This window comes from Artemia sp. Qi Xiang Cuo, chromosome 11 (genome assembly GCF_049724085.1).
Source record: "Artemia sp. Qi Xiang Cuo chromosome 11, ASM4972408v1, whole genome shotgun sequence".
NCBI lineage: Eukaryota > Metazoa > Arthropoda > Branchiopoda > Anostraca > Artemiidae > Artemia > Artemia sp. Qi Xiang Cuo.
The window spans coordinates 73,779,230-73,799,625 of NC_142804.1; the positions used below are offsets into that span (position 1 = coordinate 73,779,230).

At 31.1% G+C, this 20,396-nt stretch overlaps 1 protein-coding gene across 4 annotated transcripts in view; it reads left to right on the top strand.

The window, feature by feature from the left end:
- LOC148947334 (uncharacterized) overlaps positions 1–20,396 on the top strand; it is a 222,110-nt gene that overhangs the window by 133,922 nt on the left and 67,792 nt on the right. For all 4 annotated transcript variants that reach the window (XM_089097024.1, XM_089097023.1, XM_089097022.1 and 1 more), the window contains one exon: positions 208–351. In XM_089097024.1, coding sequence (XP_088953150.1) covers positions 208–351 — 144 coding nt within the window. The remainder of the gene's footprint in view (positions 1–207; positions 352–20,396) is intronic.

Below are 20,396 nucleotides of genomic sequence, written 5' to 3' on the forward strand. Positions count from 1 at the left end.
AAAGCTATGCTCTGACAAAAAAGTAGCCCCTCAGGGATCCCAGTAAGCTGATTGCCTCCCTGAGAAAACTCCCTAGGTAATCTTGGGAAATTTCCCGTGAGAGTAACCTGAAAGAAAAGCGGTTTACTCGCCCTTCTGGGTGAAAATGAGAAACAAGAATAGATGGCGAAATTATTGCGTTAACTGATTTTACATTTACCATTTCAGACAATTAGACGGTAATAATATTTCAAGCATTAGAAAAGGATGGTTATATGGCTTGACGACACTTGAAAAGCTTTCATTGGGCTATAATAGAATTAGCTCAATCGAGAAAGATGCTTGGCAATCATGCCATCAGCTTGCTGAACTGTAAGTATTCCCTATTTATTTATTTCTTCGATTTACTGATATTGATTTAGTTCTATTTACTAATTTATTATAGAAGTGGGTCAATAAGGATACTTGGTAATAATGCTAGCAACTTGCTGAGTTTTGAGCATTGCTCTTCATTTCTACTTCAGTTTTTAACATTTAATCATTTTGTTTACTTATAAATTTGTTCTAGAGTCGCCTCAATTGGGAAAAGTATTCGATAATCATGCCACTAACTTGCTGAACCGTTGGTAATACTTTTATTTTTTCTTCCACAAAGTTGATACATAATTAACTAGTTTAAAATTAGGCTGCAAATTTTTATGTCTTCAAAGAATGTTTTTCAGTTAGTAAAAATAAATCTGTAAATGACAGAATAAAAAAATGGGTACTTACGTATTATCCCGACCACACTCAAGAAGTTTGATCTGTTTGAAACCGGTAATTCTGTGTGCACTCTCAGATAATCAGCTTAGCCTAAGTGAGATAAACTACTATGTAGGTATATTCTAATTAAATATATAATATATATATATATATATAGTTGGTTAGGTATTTAATATAATGCCTTCTCGGCGGCCTGCTTTCCATAATTCCCTGTTGTAGTTTCCATAATTATGTTAATAAAGTATTATAGTTTCATCTCATTAGGTATATTTCATTATGATTAACCTAACTTCACTTTGAGTGAGGTCGGGATAATACATAAGTACCCAAAATTGTTTTGCTTTAACCGTAGAATGTTTCTAAATATTTATAGGCAAATTTCAATCCTTGAAATAAAACCGGCTAGCAAAGCAAAATAAAACTAATTAGTATTTGTTATCTATTTTGTTTAATACTCAATTCATTGTTTGATAAATAACTGGTTTCCCAGTCGGTTTCTATTCTGAGAATCATAACTATTTTGGTTTTCTCTAACTCATAGAAAAGAAGGCTAGAAACAATGGCTTGATGGGACAACGCAACGATGTATATGTATTTATATATATATATATATATATATATATATATATATATATATATATATATATATATATATATATATATATATATATATATATATATATATATATATATATATATATATATATATATATATATATATATATATATATATTATATATATATATATATATATATATATATATATATATATATATAAGTATAGTCCTTCTAATGAATTCGGGGACTTTATGTTCCTTCCGGTTTTTCTGGTATGTAAACATGTCATTACACTCTTTGTCAAGAGGATTTACGCAATTTCAAAGTTCAGTGTCTTTTTTAGTGGTAAACCAAAACCGATGTCTCTTTTTAGTTGCCAATTATTTTTTGTATATAATCAGGTTTCATATTAGATTTTCCATCAGTTTTGAATAGTTTTATTCGAGATAGCACTACAAGTATTTTTTGTAAGAAACATTTACATAGAAAAAATTGATAGTTCTAAGCAATTTCTGTTGAGTAAAAATATTCTCATTATTATATTAAAAAGAATCGATCGGTAATTTGGGGTTAGAATAAAATGTTGATTTTTTTTAATGTATTAATTGTTACAAAAGCTTCCTTTTTTTGAGTTTCAGTTTTTTCCTTACTTATAGCTCGTTATCATGTACTGCTGGAAAATGTATTTCAGTGATATTTTAGATCATAGTAGGCTAATGATGCTTTTCGTCTTTAGAAGAAGAATCAAAAAAACAATTTAGGATCTATGCTGCTTACGGGGATTGACTGAGCCATGTTAATTAGCTGTTCCACTCCTTAAATTTCTATTTATGTCTACATTTGATTGAAATCTGATAGTTTAAAGAGAAAAAAAGGCTTTTATACCAAAGAGTTTTAATAATTTCTGACTAAATTGACTTTGAGTTTCACAAAAAATGTTCATAACCGCATGATTAGTAACAATTTTACGCTTGAGTATACAAAGAGGAAGCTCGCTGAAGGAAGTGTCAGAGACCGGATAATCTTGAATAATAAAAACAAATCTGTTCTTATTCTAAAAAATCTAAATTTGTAACAATGAGTATTTTATTTTGATAATAAAGGAAAATAAAACTATTTTCAGTTTTTCTCAGTAGGTAGCTTGCAAGCTTAAAGAGCTAAATATATATATATATATATATATATATATATATATATATATATATATATATATATATATATATATATAATGCATTCAAAAACCCTCACCCCCCTCCCCCCTCCCCATTTTTTTTAATGTATTAATTGTTACAAAAAGCTTAAAAGAGCTTTACATGGTTTGAGAGACTCAGTTGCCTAATTCCGTGTGATTTTTCTTTACTTGATGGTCATTAAAAACGAAATTTTTGTGTTAAATAAGTAGTTTTTGTATCTTTTAAGAGCTTTACAGGGTTTGAGAGACTCAGTTGCCTAATTCCGTGTGATTTTTCTTTACTTGATGGTCATTAAAAACGAAATTTTGGTGTTAAATAAGTAGTGTTTGTATCTTTTAAAAGAGCTTTACGGGGATTGAAAGACTCAGTTGCCGGATTCCATGTGATTTTTCTTTACATTGTGGTCATTTGTTGTATCTTTTAAAAGAGCTTTACAGGGTTTGAGAGACTCAGGTGCCTAATTCCGTGTGATTTTTTCTTTACTTGATGGTCATTAAAAACGAATTTTTTGTGTTAAATAAGTAGTTTTTGTATCTTTTAAAAGAGCTTTAAGGGGTTTGAGAGACTCAGTTGCCTGATTCCGTGTGGTTTTTCTTTACTTGGTAGTCATTAAAAACGAAATTTTTGTGTTAAATAAGTAGTTTTTGTATCTTTTAAAAGAGCTTTACGGGGATTGAGAGACTCAGTTGCCGGATTCCATGTGTTTTTTCTTTACTTGGTAGTCATTAAAAAACAAATTTTTGTGTATTAAATAATTAGTTTTTGTATCTTTTAAAAGAGCTTTACGGGGATTGAGAGACTCAGTTGCCGGATTCCGTGTGGTTTTTCTTTACTTGATGGTCATTAAAAACGAAATTTTTGTGTTAAATAAGTAGTTTTTGTATCTTTTAAAAGAGCTTTACAGGGTTTGAGAGACTCAGTTGCCTAATTCCGTGTGGTTTTCCTTTACTTGGTGGTCATTAAAAACGAAAATTTTTTGTTTAATAAGTAGTTTTTGTATCTTTTAAAAGAGCTTTACGGGGAGTGAGAGACTCAGTTGCCGGAGTCCGTGCGGTTTTATTATCCGTGATGGTCATTAAAAACAAAATTTTTTTTGTTAAATAAGTAGTTTTTGTATCTTTTAAAAGAAGTGTACGGGTATTGAGAGACTCAGTTGCAGGATTCCGTGTGGTTTTAAGTTAAGTTATGGTCATTAAAATCGAAATATTTGTGTTAAATAAGTAGTTTTTGTATCTTTTAAAAGAGCTTTACGGGGATTGAGAGACTCAGTTGACGGATTCCGTGTGGTTTTTCTTTACTTGATGGGCATTAAAAACGAAATTTTTGTGTTAAATAAGAAGTTTTTGTATCTTTTAAAAGAGCTTTAAGGGGTTTGAGAGACTCAGTTACCTGATTCCGTGTGGTTTTTCTTTACTTGGTGGTCATTAAAAACGAAATTTTTTGTGTTAAATAAGTAGTTTTTGCATCTTTTAAAAGAGCTTTACGGGGATTGAGAGACTCAGTTTTACCTTGTCACAGTTACATTTTCTTGATTTTTCAAAGTTCATTTTGAATTTCTTTCGCTGAAATGTAAGAGTTGGAATATTTCAGTAGTGTTTGGTTGTGGTTTACCTAGTCACAATTACATTTTCTTGATTTTTCAAAGTTCATTTGAATTTCTTTCGTTGAAATGCAAGAGTTGGAATATTTCACCAGTGTTTGGTTGTGGTTTACCATGTCACAATTACATTTTCTTGATTTTTCAAAGTTCATTTTGAATTTCTTTCGCTGAAATGCAAGAGTTGGAATAGTTCAGTAGTGTTTGGTTGTGGTTTACCTTGTCACAGTTACATTTTCTTGATTTTTCAAAGTTCATTTTGAATTTCTTTCGTTGAAATGCAAGAGTTGGAATATTTCAGTAGTGTTTGGTTGTGGTTTACCTTGTCACAGTTACATTTTCTTGATTTTTCAAAGTTCATTTTGAATTTCTTTCGTTGAAATGCAAGAGTTGGAATATTTCAGTAGTGTTTGGTTGTGGTTTACCTTGTCACAGTTACATTTTCTTGATTTTTCAAAGTTCATTTTGAATTTCTGTCGCTGAAATGCAAGAGTTGGAATATTTCAGTAGTGTTTGGTTGTGGTTTACCTTGTCACAGTTACATTTCCTTGATTTTTCAAAGTTCATTTTGAATTTCTTTCGTTGAAATGCAAGAGTTGGAATATTTCAGTAGTGTTTGGTTGTGGTTTACCTTGTCACAGTTACATTTTCTTGATTTTTCAAAGTTCATTTTGAATTTCTTTCATTGAAATGCAAGAGTTGGAATATTTCAGTAGTGTTTGGTTGTGGTTTACCTTGTCACAGTTACATTTTCTTGATTTTTCAAAGTTCATTTTGAATTTCTTTCGTTGAAATGCAAGAGTTGGAATATTTCAGTAGTGTTTGGTTGTGGTTTACCTTGTCACAGTTACATTTTCTTGATTTTTCAAAGTTCATTTTGAATTTCTTTCGTTGAAATGCAAGAGTTGGAATATTTCAGTAGTGTTTGGTTGTGGTTTACCTTGTCACAGTTACATTTTCTTGTTTTTTCAAAGTTCATTTTGAATTTCTTTCGTTGAAATGCAAGAGTTGGAATATTTCAGTAGTGTTTGGTTGTGGTTTACCTTTTAACAGATACATTTACTTGATTTTTAAATTATAATATTTAATTTCTTTCGTTTAAATGAAATATTTTTAATATTTAATTATTGATGTGGTTTTTTTTAAATTTTAAAATTTTAATTTTATTTTTTTTTAAAATTTAAATTTTTATTTTCTTTCGTTGAAATGCAAGAGTTGGAATATTTCAGTAGTGTTTGGTTGTGGTTTACATTGTCACAGTTACATTTTCTCGATTTTTCAAAGTTAATTTTGAATTTCTTTCGTTGAAATGGAAGAGTTGGAATATTTCAGTAGTGTTTGGTTGTGGTTTACCTTGTCACAGTTACATTTTCTTGATTTTTCAAAGTTAATTTTTAATTTCATTAGTGTTTGGTTGTGGTTTACCATGTCACAGTTACATTTTCTTGATTTTTCAAAGTTAATTTTGAATTTATTTCGATGAAATGCAAGAGTTGGAATATTTCAGTAGTGTTTGGTTGTGGTTTACCTTGTCACAGTTACATTTTCTTGATTTTTCAAAGTTCATTTTGAGTTTCTTTTGCTGAAATGCAAGAGTTGGAATACTTCAGTAGTGTATGGTTGTGGTTTACCATGTCACAGTTACATTTTCTTGATTTTTCAAAGTTCATTTTGAATTTCTTTCGCTGAAATGCAAGAGTTGGAATATTTCAGTAGTGTTTTGTTGTGGTTTACCTTGTCACAGTTACATTTTCTTGATTTTTTCAAAGTTCATTTTGAATTTCTTTAGATGAACTGATAGAGTTTTTTTTGTTCAGTGTCACATTGACTTTTTATTGATTTTTAAAAGTTCATTTTGTAATTATTTCTATGAAATGCTAGAGTTGGAATCTTTCAGTAGTGTTTGGTTGTGGTTTACCTTGTCACAGTTACATTTTCTTGATTTTTCAAAGTTCATTTTGAATTTCTTTCGTTGAAATGCAAGAGTTGGAATATTTCAGTAGTGTTTGGTTGTGGTTTACCTTGTCACAGTTACATTTTCTTGATTTTTCAAAGTTCATTTTGAATTTCTTTCGTTGAAATGCAAGAGTTGGAATATTTCAGTAGTGTTTGGTTATGGTTTACCTTGTCACAGTTACATTTTCTTGATTTTTCAAAGTTCATTTTGAATTTCTTTCGTTGAAATGCAAGAGTTGGAATATTTCAGTAGTGTTTGGTTTTTGTTTACCTTTTCACATTTACAATATCATGATATTTAGATGTTTAATATGAATTTATTTATATTTAATGAACGATATTTTAAGATTAATTATATTTTTTAAGTTTTTAAAATATTCAAATAACCATTTTAATGAATTTTAAAAGATCTGTTTTAATTTATTACTTTGAAATGCAAGATTGTTAATATTTAAGTAGTGTTTGTTTGTGGTTTACCTTGTCACAGTTAAATTTTCTTGATTTTTAAAAGTTCATTTTGAATTTCTTTCGTTGAAATGCAAGAGTTGGAATATTTCATTAGCGTTTTGTTATGGTTTACAATGTAAAAGTTACATTTTCTTTATTTTTCAAAGTTCATTTTAAATTTAATTCGCTGAAATGCAAGATTTGGAATATTTCAGTAGTGTTTTCTTGTGGTTTACCTAGTAAAAGTTTAATTATATTCATTTTTCAAAGTTCATTTTGAATTTTTTTCGTTGAAATGCAAGAGTTGGAATATTTCAGTAGTGTTTGGTTGTGGTTTACCTTGTCACAGATACATTTTCTTGATTTTTCAAAGTTCATTTTGAATTTATTTCGTTGAAATGCAAGAGTTGGAATATTTCAGTAGTGTTTGGTTGTGGTTTACCTTGTCACAGTTACATTTTCTTGATTTTTCAAAGTTCATTTTGAATTTCTTTCGTTGAAATGCAAGAGTTGGAATATTTCAGTAGTGTTTGCTTGTGGTTGACCCTGTCACAGTTACATTTTCTTGATTTTTCAAAGTTCATTTTGAATCATTCAATAAACGTGATTAAACACGTTTTTAAACTACATGCTATTTGCATGCCTTTCCTTGACACCTTTCCAAACGAGCGGGGATTCCCCGCTGGTTCCTACACATTGCGAAAAAGTGAGCAGTACGAAAACTCCACATTTTCAACCAGACTGGTTTTTAGACAACACACCCACAGAGATGACACACACATAGAAACGAGACACGCACAGACACGACACACAAACAGAGTCATAGTGAGAGAGATATCCAAAAAGTTGGGTTGACCTAGGTTCACTTAGAGTGGCGCGCCACTCTAAGTGAACCTAGGTCAACCAACTTTTGGATATCTCTCTCACTATGACTCTGTTTGTGTGTCGTGTCTGTGCGTGTCTCGTTTCTATGTTGTGTGTCATCTCTGTGGGTGTGTTGTCTAAAAACCAGTCTTGTTGAAAATGTGGAGTTTTCGTACTGCTCACTTTTTGCAATGTGTAGGAACCAGCAGGGAATCCCCGCTCGTTTGGAAAGGTGCCAAGGAAAGGCATGCAAATAGCATGTAGTTTAAAAACGTGTTTAATCACGTTTCTTGAATGATTCAAAATGAACTTTGAAAAATCAAGAAAATGTAACTGTGACAGGGTAAACCACAAGCAAACACTACTGAAATATTCCAACTCTTGCTTTTCAAGGAAAGAAATTCAAAATTAACTTTGAAAAATCAAGAAAATGTAACTGTGATAAGGTAAACCACACCCAAACACTACTGAAATATTCCATCTCTTGCATTTAAACGAAAGAAATTCAAAATGAACTTTGAAAAATCAAGAAAATGTAGCTTTGACAAGGTAAACCAGAACCAAACACTACTGAAATATTCCAACTCTTGCTTTTCAACGAAAACATTCAAAATGAACTTTGAAAAATCAAGAAAATGTAACTGTGACAAGGTAAATCACAACCAAACACTACTGAAATATTCCAACTCTTGCATTTCAACGAAAGAAATTCAAAATGAACTTTGAAAAATCAAGAAAATGTAACTGTGACAAGGTAAACCACAACCAAACACTACTGAAATATTCCAACTCTTGCATTTCAACGAAAGAAATTCAAAATGAACTTTGAAGAATCAAGAAAATGTAACTGTGACAAGGTAAACCACAACCAAACACTACTGAAATATTTCAACTCTTGATTTTAAATGAAAAAAATTCAATATTATGTTTGTAATATCAAGATAATTTAACTGTGACAAGGTAAACCACAAACAAACACTACTTAAATATTACAACTCTTGCATTTCAACGAAAGAAATTCAAAATGAACTTTGAAAAATCAAGAAAATGTAACTGTGACAAGGTAAACCACAACCAAACACTACTGAAATATTCCAACTCTTGCATTTCAATGAAAGAAATTCAAAATGAACTTTGAAAAATCAAGAAAATGTAACTGTGACAAGGTAAACCACAACCAAACACTACTGAAATATTCCAACTCTTGCATTTCAACGAAAGAAATTCAAAATGAACTTTGAAAAATCAAGAAAATGTAACTGTGACAAGGTAAACCATAACCAAACACTACTGAAATATTCCAACTCTTGCATTTCAACGAAAGAAATTCAAAATGAACTTTGAAAAATCAAGAAAATGTAACTGTGACAAGGTAAACCACAACCAAACACTACTGAAATATTCCAACTCTTGCATTTCAACGAAAGAAATTCAAAATGAACTTTGAAAAATCAAGAAAATGTAACTGTGACAAGGTAAACCACAACCAAACACTACTGAAATATTCCAACTCTTGCATTTCAACGAAAGAAATTCAAAATGAACTTTGAAAAATCAAGAAAATGTAACTGTGACACTGAAACTATTCCAACTCTTGCATTTCATCGAAAGAAATTCAAAATGAACTTTGAAAAATCAAGAAAATGTAACTGTGACAAGGTAAACCACAACCAAACACTACTGAAATATTCCAACTCTTGCATTTCAGCGAAAGAAATTCAAAATGAACTTTGAAAAATCAAGAAAATGTAACTGTGACAAGGTAAACCACAACCAAACACTACTGAAATATTCCAACTCTTGCATTTCAGCGAAAGAAATTCAAAATGAACTTTGAAAAATCAAGAAAATGTAACTGTGACATTGTAAACAACAACCAAACACTACTGAAATTCAAAATTAAATTTGAAAAATCAAGAAAATGTAACTGTGACAAGTTAAACAACAAACAAACACTACTGAAATATTCCAACTCTTTAATTTCAAATAAAGAAATTCAAAATTAACTTTGAAAAATCAAGAAAATGTAACTGTGACAAGGTAAACCACAACCAAACACTACTGAAATACTCCAACTCTTGAATTTCAACGAAATAAAATTAAAACTGAACTTTTAAAAATAAATAAAATTTAAATTTTAAACGTTAAACAACAACCAAAAATAAGTTAAATATTCCAACTCTTTAATTTCAACGAAAGAAACACAAAATTAAATTTTAAAAATAAAGAAAATGTAACTGTGACAAGGAAAAACACAACCAAACACTACTGAAATATTCCAACTCTTGCATTTAAACGAAAGAAATTCAAAATGAACTTTGAAAAATCAAAAAAATATAACTGTGACAAGGTAAACCACAACCAAACACTACTGAAATATTCCAACTCTTGCATTTCAACGAAAGAAATTCAAAATGAACTTTGAAAAATCAAGAAAATGTAACTGTGACAAGGTAAACCACAACCAAACACTACTGAAATATTCCAACTCTTGCATTTCAACGAAAGAAATTCAAAATGAACTTTGAAAAATCAAGAAAATGTAACTGTGACAAGGTAAACCACAACCAAACACTACTGAAATATTCCAACTCTTGCATTTCAATGAAAGAAATTCAAAATGAACTTTGAAAAATCAAGAAATTGTAACTGTTAAAAGTAACAACACAAAAACACAATTCTGAAAGATTAAAAATCGTGCCTTTAAAATATAGAACTAAAAATTGAAAATTGAAAAATCCGTAACATGTAACTGTAACAAGGTAAACCACAACCAATCACTACTGAAATATTCCAACTCTTGCATTTCAGCGAAAGAAATTCAAAATGAACTTTGAAAAATCAAGAAAATGTAACTGTGACAAGGTAAACCACAACCAAACACTACTGAAATATTCCAACTCTTGCATTTCAACGAAAGAAATTCAAAATGAACTTTGAAAAATCAAGAAAATGTAACTGTGACAAGGTAAACCACAACCAAACACTACTGAAATATTCCAACTCTTGCATTTCAACGAAAGAAATTCAAAATGAACTTTGAAAAATCAAGAAAATGTAACTGTGACAAGGTAAACCACAACCAAACACTACTGAACTATTCCAACTCTTTCATTTCAGCTAAACAAATTAAAAATGAACTTTGAACAATCAAGTAAATGTAACTGTGACAATGTAAAGCACAACCAAACACTACTGAAATATTCCAACTCTTGCATTTCAAAGAAAGAAATTCAAAATGAACTTTGAAAAATCAAGAAAATGTAAATGTGACAAGGTAAAACACAAACAAACACTGCTGAAAAATTCCAAATCTTGCATTTCAGCGAAAGAAATTCAAAATGAACTTTGAAAAATCAAGAAAATTTAACTGTGACAAGGTAATCCACAACCAAACACTACTTAAATATTCCAACTCTTGCATTTCAACGAAAGAAATTCAAAATGAACTTTGAAAAATCAAGAAAATGTAACTGTGACAAGGTAAAACTGAGTCTCTCAATCCCCATAAAGCTCTTTTAAAAGATGCAAAAACTACTTATTTAACACAAAAAATTTCGTTTTTAATGACCACCAAGTAAAGAAAAACCACACGGAATCAGGTAACTGAGTCTCTCAAACCCCTTAAAGCTCTTTTAAAAGATACAAAAACTACTTATTTAACACAAAAATTTCGTTTTTAATGCCCATAAAGTAAAGAAAAACCACACGGAATCCGGCAACTGAGTCTCTCAATCCCCGTAAAGCTCTTTTAAAAGATCCAAAAACTACTTATTTAACACAAATATTTCGTTTTTAATGACCAACAATTAAAGTAAAACCACACGGAATCCGGCAACTGAGTCTCTCAATCCCCTTAAAGGTCTTTTAAAATATAAAAAAAATACTTATTTAACACAAAAATTTCTTTTTTAATGACCATCAAGTAAAGAAAAACCACACGGAATCCGGCAACTGAGTCTCTCAATCCCCGTAAAGCTCTTTTAAAAGATACAAAAACTACTTATTTAACACAAAAATTTAGTTTTTAATGACCACCAAGTAAAGGAAAACCACACGGAATTAGGCAACTGAGTCTCTCAAACCCTGTAAAGCTCTTTTAAAAGATACAAAAACTACTTATGTAACACAAAAATTTCGTTTTTAATGACCATCAAGTAAAGAAAAACCACATGGAATCCGGCAACTGAGTCTCTCAATCCCTGTAAAGCTCTTTTAAAATATACAAAAAATACTTATTTAATAAACAAAAATGTAGTTTTTAATGACTACCAAGTAAAGAAAAACCACATGGAATCAGGCAACTGAGTCTCTCAATCCCCGTAAAGCTCTTTTAAAAGATACAAAAACTACTTATTTAACACAAAAATTTCGTTTTTAATGACCATCAAGTAAAGAAAAACCACACGGAATTAGGCAACTGAGTCTCTCAAACCCCTTAAAGCTCTTTTAAAAGATACAAAAACTACTTATTTAACACAAAAATTTCGTTTTTAATGACCATCAAGTAAAGAAAAATCACACGGAATTAGGCAACTGAGTCTCTCAAACCCTGTAAAGCTCTTTTAAAAGATACAACAAATGACAACCAAGTAAATAAAAATCACATTGAATCCGGCAACTGAGTCTCTCAATCCCTGAAAAGCTATTTTATAATATAAAAAACATACTTAATTAAAACAAAAAATTTAGTTTTTAATGAACATCAAGTAAAGAAAAATCACACGGAATTAGGCAACTGAGTCTCTCAAACCCTGTAAAGCTCTTTTAAAAGATACAAAAACTACTTATTTAACACAAAAATTTCGTTTTTAATGACCATCAAGTAAAGAAAAATCACACGGAATTAGGCAACTGAGTCTCTCAAACCATTTAAAGCTCTTTTAAGCTTTTTGTAACAATTAATACATTAAAAAAAATGGGGAGGGGGGGGGGGTGAGGGTTTTTGAATGCATTATATTATATATATATATATATATATATATATTTAAGCTCTTTAAGCTTGCAAGCTACCTACTGAGAAAAACTGAAAATAGTTTTATTTTCCTTTATTATCAAAATAAAATGCTCATTGTTACAAATTTAGATTTTTTAGAATAAGAACAGATTTGTTTTTATTATTCAAGATTATCCGGTCTCTGACACTTCCTTCAGCAAGCTTCCTCTTTGTATACTCAAGAGTAAAATTGTTACTAATCATGCGGTTATAAACATTTTTTGTGAAATTTAAAGTCAATTTAGTCAGAAATTATTAAAACTCTTTGGTATAACAGCCTTTTTTCTCTTTAAACTATCAGATTTCAATCAAATTTAGACATAAATAGAAATTTAAGAAGTTGAAAAGTTAATTAACATGGCTCAGTCAATCCCCGTAAGCAGCATAGATTCTAAATTGTTTTTGATTCTTCTTCTAAAGACAAAAAGCATCATTAGCCTACTATGATATAAAATATCACTGAAATATATTTTCCAGCAGTACATTATAACGATATATAAGTAAGTAAAAAACAGAAACTCAAAAAAATGAAGCTTTTGTAACAATTAATACATAAAAATAAAATCAACATTTTAATCTAACCCCAAATTACCGATCGAGTATTTTTAATATAATAATGAGAATATTTTTGCTCACCAGAAATTGCTTATAACTATCCATTTTTTCTATGTAAATGTTTCTTACAAAAAATACTTGTAGTGCTATCTCGAATAAAACTATTCAAAACTGATGGAGAATCTAATATGAAACCTGAATATATACAAAAAATAATTGGCAACTAAAAAGAGACATCGGTTTTGGTTTACCACTAAAAAAGACACTGAACTTTGAAATTGCGTAAATCCTCTTGACAAAGAGTGTAATGACATGTTTACCTACCAGAAAAACCCGGAAGGAACATAAAGTCCCCGAATTCATTAGAAGGACTATACTTATATATATATATATATATATATATATATATATATATATATATATATATATATATATATATATATATATATATATATATATATATATATATATAGATAAGATTTATTGCAAAAAGCCTGTGGGACATAGCAACACATAATACAATCTATAAGCAAACACTCAGGAACAAAATACAAGTTTAGATAGTAAAAATCAAAAAAGGAAAAAAGAAAAAGAACAACAAAACGACAAAAAAGAAACACACCAAGGTTTGACTTTTAACCAACAAACACCATATAATAAAATTCAAATCATAAACATAGTAACAGGCTATCCCCTCAAACATGATTCCTTATATTTAATCCCTAAACGAAGAAACGTACACAACTGTTTAATAGCACATGCGTTCCTCTCAGCCATCCGCTCTATTAACCAGCGTTCGCTCCAAAAACACTCGTCAGAAACATTCATCCCGCAACTTAGACACCTCGTCACACTCTAATACAAAAGTAAATAAGTTTTCCTTCACCACTCCACACATTGGACAGAAATGAGGGCCAACCACCAGCCTAAACTTTCCCAAAAATTTCCTTCTCTAACCTAAATCCAAACTATACCCTCTTACCAACAAGAAATTCTTCAAATCCTCTTTATTCAACCCAAATTTAAAATAAACCTCCTCCCCCCAACAGTCTTTGACTTGGGAGTAAAACCTCAAAGACATACATTGGTCCTTATGAGCTTGCCACTCTTGGATTTCATGGTCATTTAGGGTTCGCTGGACTTTCTACCATACTAACACGGTTTCACCCATTGGGCCTTTTCCTTCATTCCACATCTCTGAAAGTCCACAAAGGTCCAGTATTTTCTTAACCTGATTTGACTATGAATCACGTCTACCACCCTTCAAGCTTTCCAAATAAGCTGCCTTAAGAAGCTGAACTCAAGGTAGCCTAATTATCTTCTCCCAGAATTTTACCATTCTAACCAATCTAACACTCCTTAAAGAAAAAAGCCCCAAATCCCTTCAGTACCACTGAACTAAATGAATCCTTCAAGCTTAAAATTTTCTTAAAATATCTTAGCTGAACTACTTCTAGCTTAGTTCCTTTAGCAAAACCCCAAACCTCAGAGCCACGATGTAGACTAGAAGCTACCTTTGTCTGAAAAACTTTTTTCTGGATCCTCATGTCATCTAACTGATTTAAATTACTTCTCAAAGGCATATCTGTTTGCCTATCACTTCTTAAACTACAATCTCCTACAACCCTAGACATTCCCCTTAATGCATTAAACTTGCCACCCAAATAAACAAATTCATCATTAGCCTCTAAAACCTTTCCTCCAAAATTAAAATGAACCTCTGAATCAACATCTCCTTTTCTCGTAAATACTAATACTACTGATTTCTTTGCGTTCAACTCTAACTCCTTCTTTTCTAAATAATTTTTTATTATATCTAATTGCATCTGAAGGTTATCTCTGCTATCCGCCACTAGAGCTATATCATCCGCGAATAACATGCATGATAGCCTAAACCTATCCAAAGATAAACAAGGGGCTCCATTATTTTTCATAAACCTATTTAAATCATTAGAAAATAAGGAAAAGAGGTTAGAAGATAATGTACATCCTTGTTTTACAGCCAAGTGAGATGTGACCAGCCTAGAAAAATTTTCCATAACTTTCATAAAAAATTTCACCCTCCGATACATATCTGCTATTATTGCTACAAAACATGAAGGCAAGGCTATTTCTAACAGACTTTCAATTAATAACCTCCTATTTACCGAATCAAAAGCACTTTTTAGGTCTAAAAAGGCTACGAATAACCGACTAGTTTTTCCTCTAGTATAGTTCCTTCTCATTGCATCCAAGGTAAAAATATGGTCAGCAGTGCTGAATATCGTTCGCAATCCCGCACGTATCAGGCTATGTACTTTCTCCTTATCTAACTAGTTTTTTTTCCTAAATTCGAGAACCTTACAAAACGAAATACTTACCACATCCGCCATAAAGATAGACCTAAAGTTTTCGTGGAACTTCCTATTACCTTTTTTAAAAGGAGACACTGCTACAGAAATGTCCCTTGACCGAGGCCAACAAGCTTTTCCTATTACGAACGAGAAAATTTCAGCCAACATGGGTATTAAAGTTATCCTTCCTAACTTCAGAACCTTTGTATATATATATATATATATATATATATATATATATATATATATATATATATATATATATATATATATATATATATATATATATATATATATATATATATATATATATATATATATATATATATATATATATATATATATATATATATATATATATATATATATATATATATATATATATATATATATATATATATACTTAAAAACTAGAAAAAGTCAGGATATATTGTATTGAAATATATTAATTTAAAATTAGTTTCTTTGAAATGTGTTTCAACGTTGAAGCCAAGTTTCGCGTTCAAGAGAAATCTGACTTGTCTACCCGTAAAAAGATCTAATGTCGCTTATGTTTTTACGTTCTCCGGATCACTCGCACCTCGGTCCGGATTTTTATAATGGGTGAGATAGGGAACGAACATACTGTCTATTATTTATATACTGTGATATATATATATATATATATATATATATATATATATATATATATATATATATATATATATATATATATATATATATATATATTGATGATACATTTATATAGATGAATTTGTTCGCAAAATGAATGATTCTTTTGAGGTTTTGAGATTTCTATCCTGACCTATATAGATCGTTTTTTGTGCCCAGTCATCTCTGTTCCTTGTTTTCCAACCATAGATTTCATTTTCTATTTTTTTCATCTTTACCTCAGAAAGTTTTATCCACGCCCTTTGCTCTAGCAGTTCAGATTCACACATCATCTCTTTTAATTTCTTAAGACGTTATAGATAATAAATAGGTCTTTTCCAGCTTCTAACCACAGATCACTGTTCAGAATTTTGTTTACAATTCAATGTGATTCTCGCTGTCGTTTGTTCCATAACTTTTTCTTTAGGTGTTGCGATCCTCACTTTCACTAGTTTTTTAATCACATTTATCTGTGCTTCATTTTTGTCAATCAACCCCTTAAATATTTTAAATGGCCTTAAATTACAATTCGACCCTTTGTAAAATTACGCTTTTTTTGCTATTGGATCTTTAACTTTTGCCTTGGCTTATAATACAGAGGCTGATGCAGTATCAGATTCTTGGGTATCGTCCTTATAAGCTCCAATATGTTTATTTATAGCTGTTTCATCTCTTGGAGCTTTTGTAAAATGTTGAACGTCGACTTTTGCCCCAGCTTGTCTTTTGTCATTATGAAATACATGTCGCCGAACCTTTGTCTTTTTAACAAAGGTATGATTAACAAAGGTATGGTAAGAATTGATGACCTTATCCATGTTAAAATCCAAAACCCAATCATCATAACTATCATTTCCGATTTTGAGAGGTTTTGATTCTCGCTGTCGCTTATCTTCTAACCCCAATTTTCTTTCTTCTTCAATTTGGATTTTCATTACATCAGATAATTGCCAATGCCCTTTGCTTTAGCTGCGGGTATTGGTCTAGTTTTCAATGACTATCCAAGTTGTAGATTTGTCAATTGTTCAGGTGGTGGGACAAAAACTTCTTTTTCTTCCAATGAATCATTATTTATAACACTTGTAAATTTTCCTTTTTGGGTCTAGTCTCATTTGATATTCCAGGTTGTTGATTTTCGCCCATTGTGAATTTAAGGCCAATGCTCTTTGCTGTAGCTGCCGTTATTGGTTTAGTCTTACATGATGATCCAGGTTGTAGATTTGTTGATTGTTCAGGTGGGGGGGGACAAAAATTCTTTTTCTTCCAACGAATTATCATTTATAACACTAGAAAGTTTTCGTGCTGTCTTTCCAAAGATTTCTAACGCCGAACCTAACATTGAAATAAGTCTGATTACTAATACCGATTGTCTACTAAGCTTCAAACTTTTGGTTTTCTTCTCCAAGATTTTTGAATTGTTGTAATCCCTTGTTAAAATAATTTTTTTTACTTTTGAAGCAATTTTAGGTAAATTGCTCCATGCATGAAAATCTTCCATTTTTCTAAATAAGTGTGACAAATGTAACAACGTAATGCAATACTGCTGTATACAAAAACGACGTCACTCACATGAATCATTTTTTTCTCCAAGATTACGGCTCTTAACGAATTTTTCAAACTTCTGACCTATCTAGATCGTTTTCTTAGGCCAGAGAATCCCAGGATACAATTTTCCCGGAAAAAAAGAGCCGTTTTCGAGAATAAATAAATACACAATTATTGCTCGCTTATAAAGATAGTATCTACATAGTTATAAGTATTTATTTTATAATAAAAGTAAATTTTATTGTATATATAAAATATATAAATTGTTTTTATGCTGATAAAAGGGGTAAAAAAGAAAAATTACTGAAATAAATACAAACCAAAAAATCCCCATTGGAACATGCCTTTTCGCTTAGGCTATATTTTCTCCTATAGCCGGGTTTTTGTTCCCAAAAAAGTATACAAAAAGGGTTAACCATAAAAAAAACGATAAACTTCAAGCCAACTTCCCTACTATGCATTCACTTTTGTTAGGGTTTAGTCAATCCAATTTTTGGAAACATCCCCGATTGTTCGAATGGAATAACAGGGGTGTTTTGATTCATTTACATCCGTAGAATGCCTAACTGCACATATATAGAAATGGTCACAATTAAACCAGATGCCAGGGACATACAGAAGCACTTATCGCCACTCCAAACATTGGTGCAAATAATTTCTGGTATTCGGGCATAGAACTTTACTTTATTGGGCGTCATACGCCCTCTTTCGGGATATTCTTCAGATACCTCTCCAAACAAGGAAACCTGTAGGTAACGCAAAGGGGAAGCTCCAAATAAGATAAAATATGAAATACTAAATTTTGGAATTTCCAGAGACCCGGATTTTTATGTTGAAAAAGCAAAAAAAAAGCCACAAGGGAAAATTTCTACGGGAACAGTTGTCCATCAATTTCTTAGCGATGTTTCACATATGGTTTCAATTTTAGGCTTTATCGTCTTCCTCACCCACCGCTGCCCAATTTTTAAATAATGGACTAGGGAAAGTGTTAAATAATTGAAAAGATAGTTAACGGTATTGGAGATCGCCCCCCCCCACCATAAGTGGGCAAGCATGCTTAGTCCTAACCATTTCAATTGAATATCCTTTGATTGTCTTTTTTTCTTAATATGAACTGCTGTTGTTTGACTCTTAAGGTTGTTGTCCATTGTTTGTCTTTGCAAAGCCTGCTCTCGAAGAAATAAAAGAAGGCTCAATTTTGCGCTTGAATTTATTTGAATTTTTTGTAAATTGCATTTCTTTGATGTTACTAATTCCAAGAATTTCGTCCATTCAGCTTGAAATCCCATTTAGTCGATCTTGCTGGCTGAATGACTTTGAATTCATTCCAATGTATTGTTAATTTGGACACCCTGGTGGCTCCAAGGGCGCCTGGGCAGCAGCGGGTTGTCCTACCCAATCCATTGTCCCATTTACAGAATTATTCCTTGCTCAAATTAGATATTAGAAACACTTTTGATTTATTACCTTGCGTAACCCTTTTTAGTTCTTTCTTTAGTGGCTACCTTTTGTGGCATTATGCCTTTTTATGTTGGTTGCTGTACCTCTCATTTGGTTATTTATGACTGCAGTTGACAGGTGGTTAAATACTTCGTCAAAGTATTGGACGATTGAATATTTGAAAACTTATCTTCTTTTTTTTTTACCAAAATCCGTTGAGGCCTAGCAAAAAAATAAATAAAATATCGTATGTAACTTATATTAAGCTACGAGGTAAATTAAATCATAAAGGCACACATTTGAACCATGGGGTGTAGGTATATGATTCAAACACATACAATTCAATTGGCATAGGCTAGTGTCTAGAATACAGAAATACGTTTACGTCGAAAAACAAAAAATCATAGTTTATGGTAACTATTTATTCAAATTTACACTCTCCACGCCTGCTCCTTTCTGTGCTGTTATTGATGAAAAATATTTCTTAAAAATTATCGTCACCACATGGGGGTGAGGTCGGGGTAGATATTAAAAGAAAAACATTAAGTAGGCCAAACATTTTGTTATGGAGGTAGTCTTTGCGATATTTTTGATGTGGGGATTCCCCTTATCCCTTCTTGCGATTCAAGGAAACTACCATTAATGGTAGTTTACCATCAGGAAACTGCTAGTAATGGAACATTTATGGTCCACGGTACGCAGCTTCTTCCTCACCAGTGTTGCAATTAATTAAAGGGTAGTATTCCATCCAGGTATTGACTTTGTCTTCATTTTGGTAGTACTAAACTGTCATATAAATTACTGAGGGAAATATAATTTCTCAGCGGTTTGACCCCCCCCCCACTCCTTCCCGTAAAACCTTTTGATTTTCATGGGATTTTACTTTTTGAATCATCATTACTGCCATAAAATCAAGGGAGATATAATTCTGAGGGAAACATAATTTCTCAGCGGTTTACCAAACCCCCCACCCACCCCTCCATTTTTCCCGTAAACATTTTGATTTTCACAAGATTTTTACTTTTTGAACTATCATTACTGCCTTAAAATCAAGAGAATATAATTCTGAGGGAAACATAACTTCTCAGTGGTTTGCCCCCCCCCCTTCTTTTTTCCCGTAAATATTTTGATTTTCACAAGATTTTTACTTTTTGAACTATCATTACTGCCTTAAAATAAATAATCTTCACTTCCAAAAAAAGACGTTGAAGCAAATGAAAATGGTCGCATTCGTCTCTTCAGTTGCAATTCGCACGTAAATTATTAGTACTCGACTAACGTATTTCAGCTCGACTAGGGGATAATCATTTATGTTTCCACTAACTGTCATATAAATTTTTTGAGGGAAATATAATTTCTCAGCGGGTTGCCCCTCCCCCTCCTTCCCATTAAAGATTTTGATTTTAATGAGATTTTAATTTTTTTAACCATCATTACTGCCATAAAATCAATAATCACTTCCAACTGATGTTGAAGCAAATAGAAATGGTTGCATTCGTCTCTTCATCTGCAATTCACTTGTA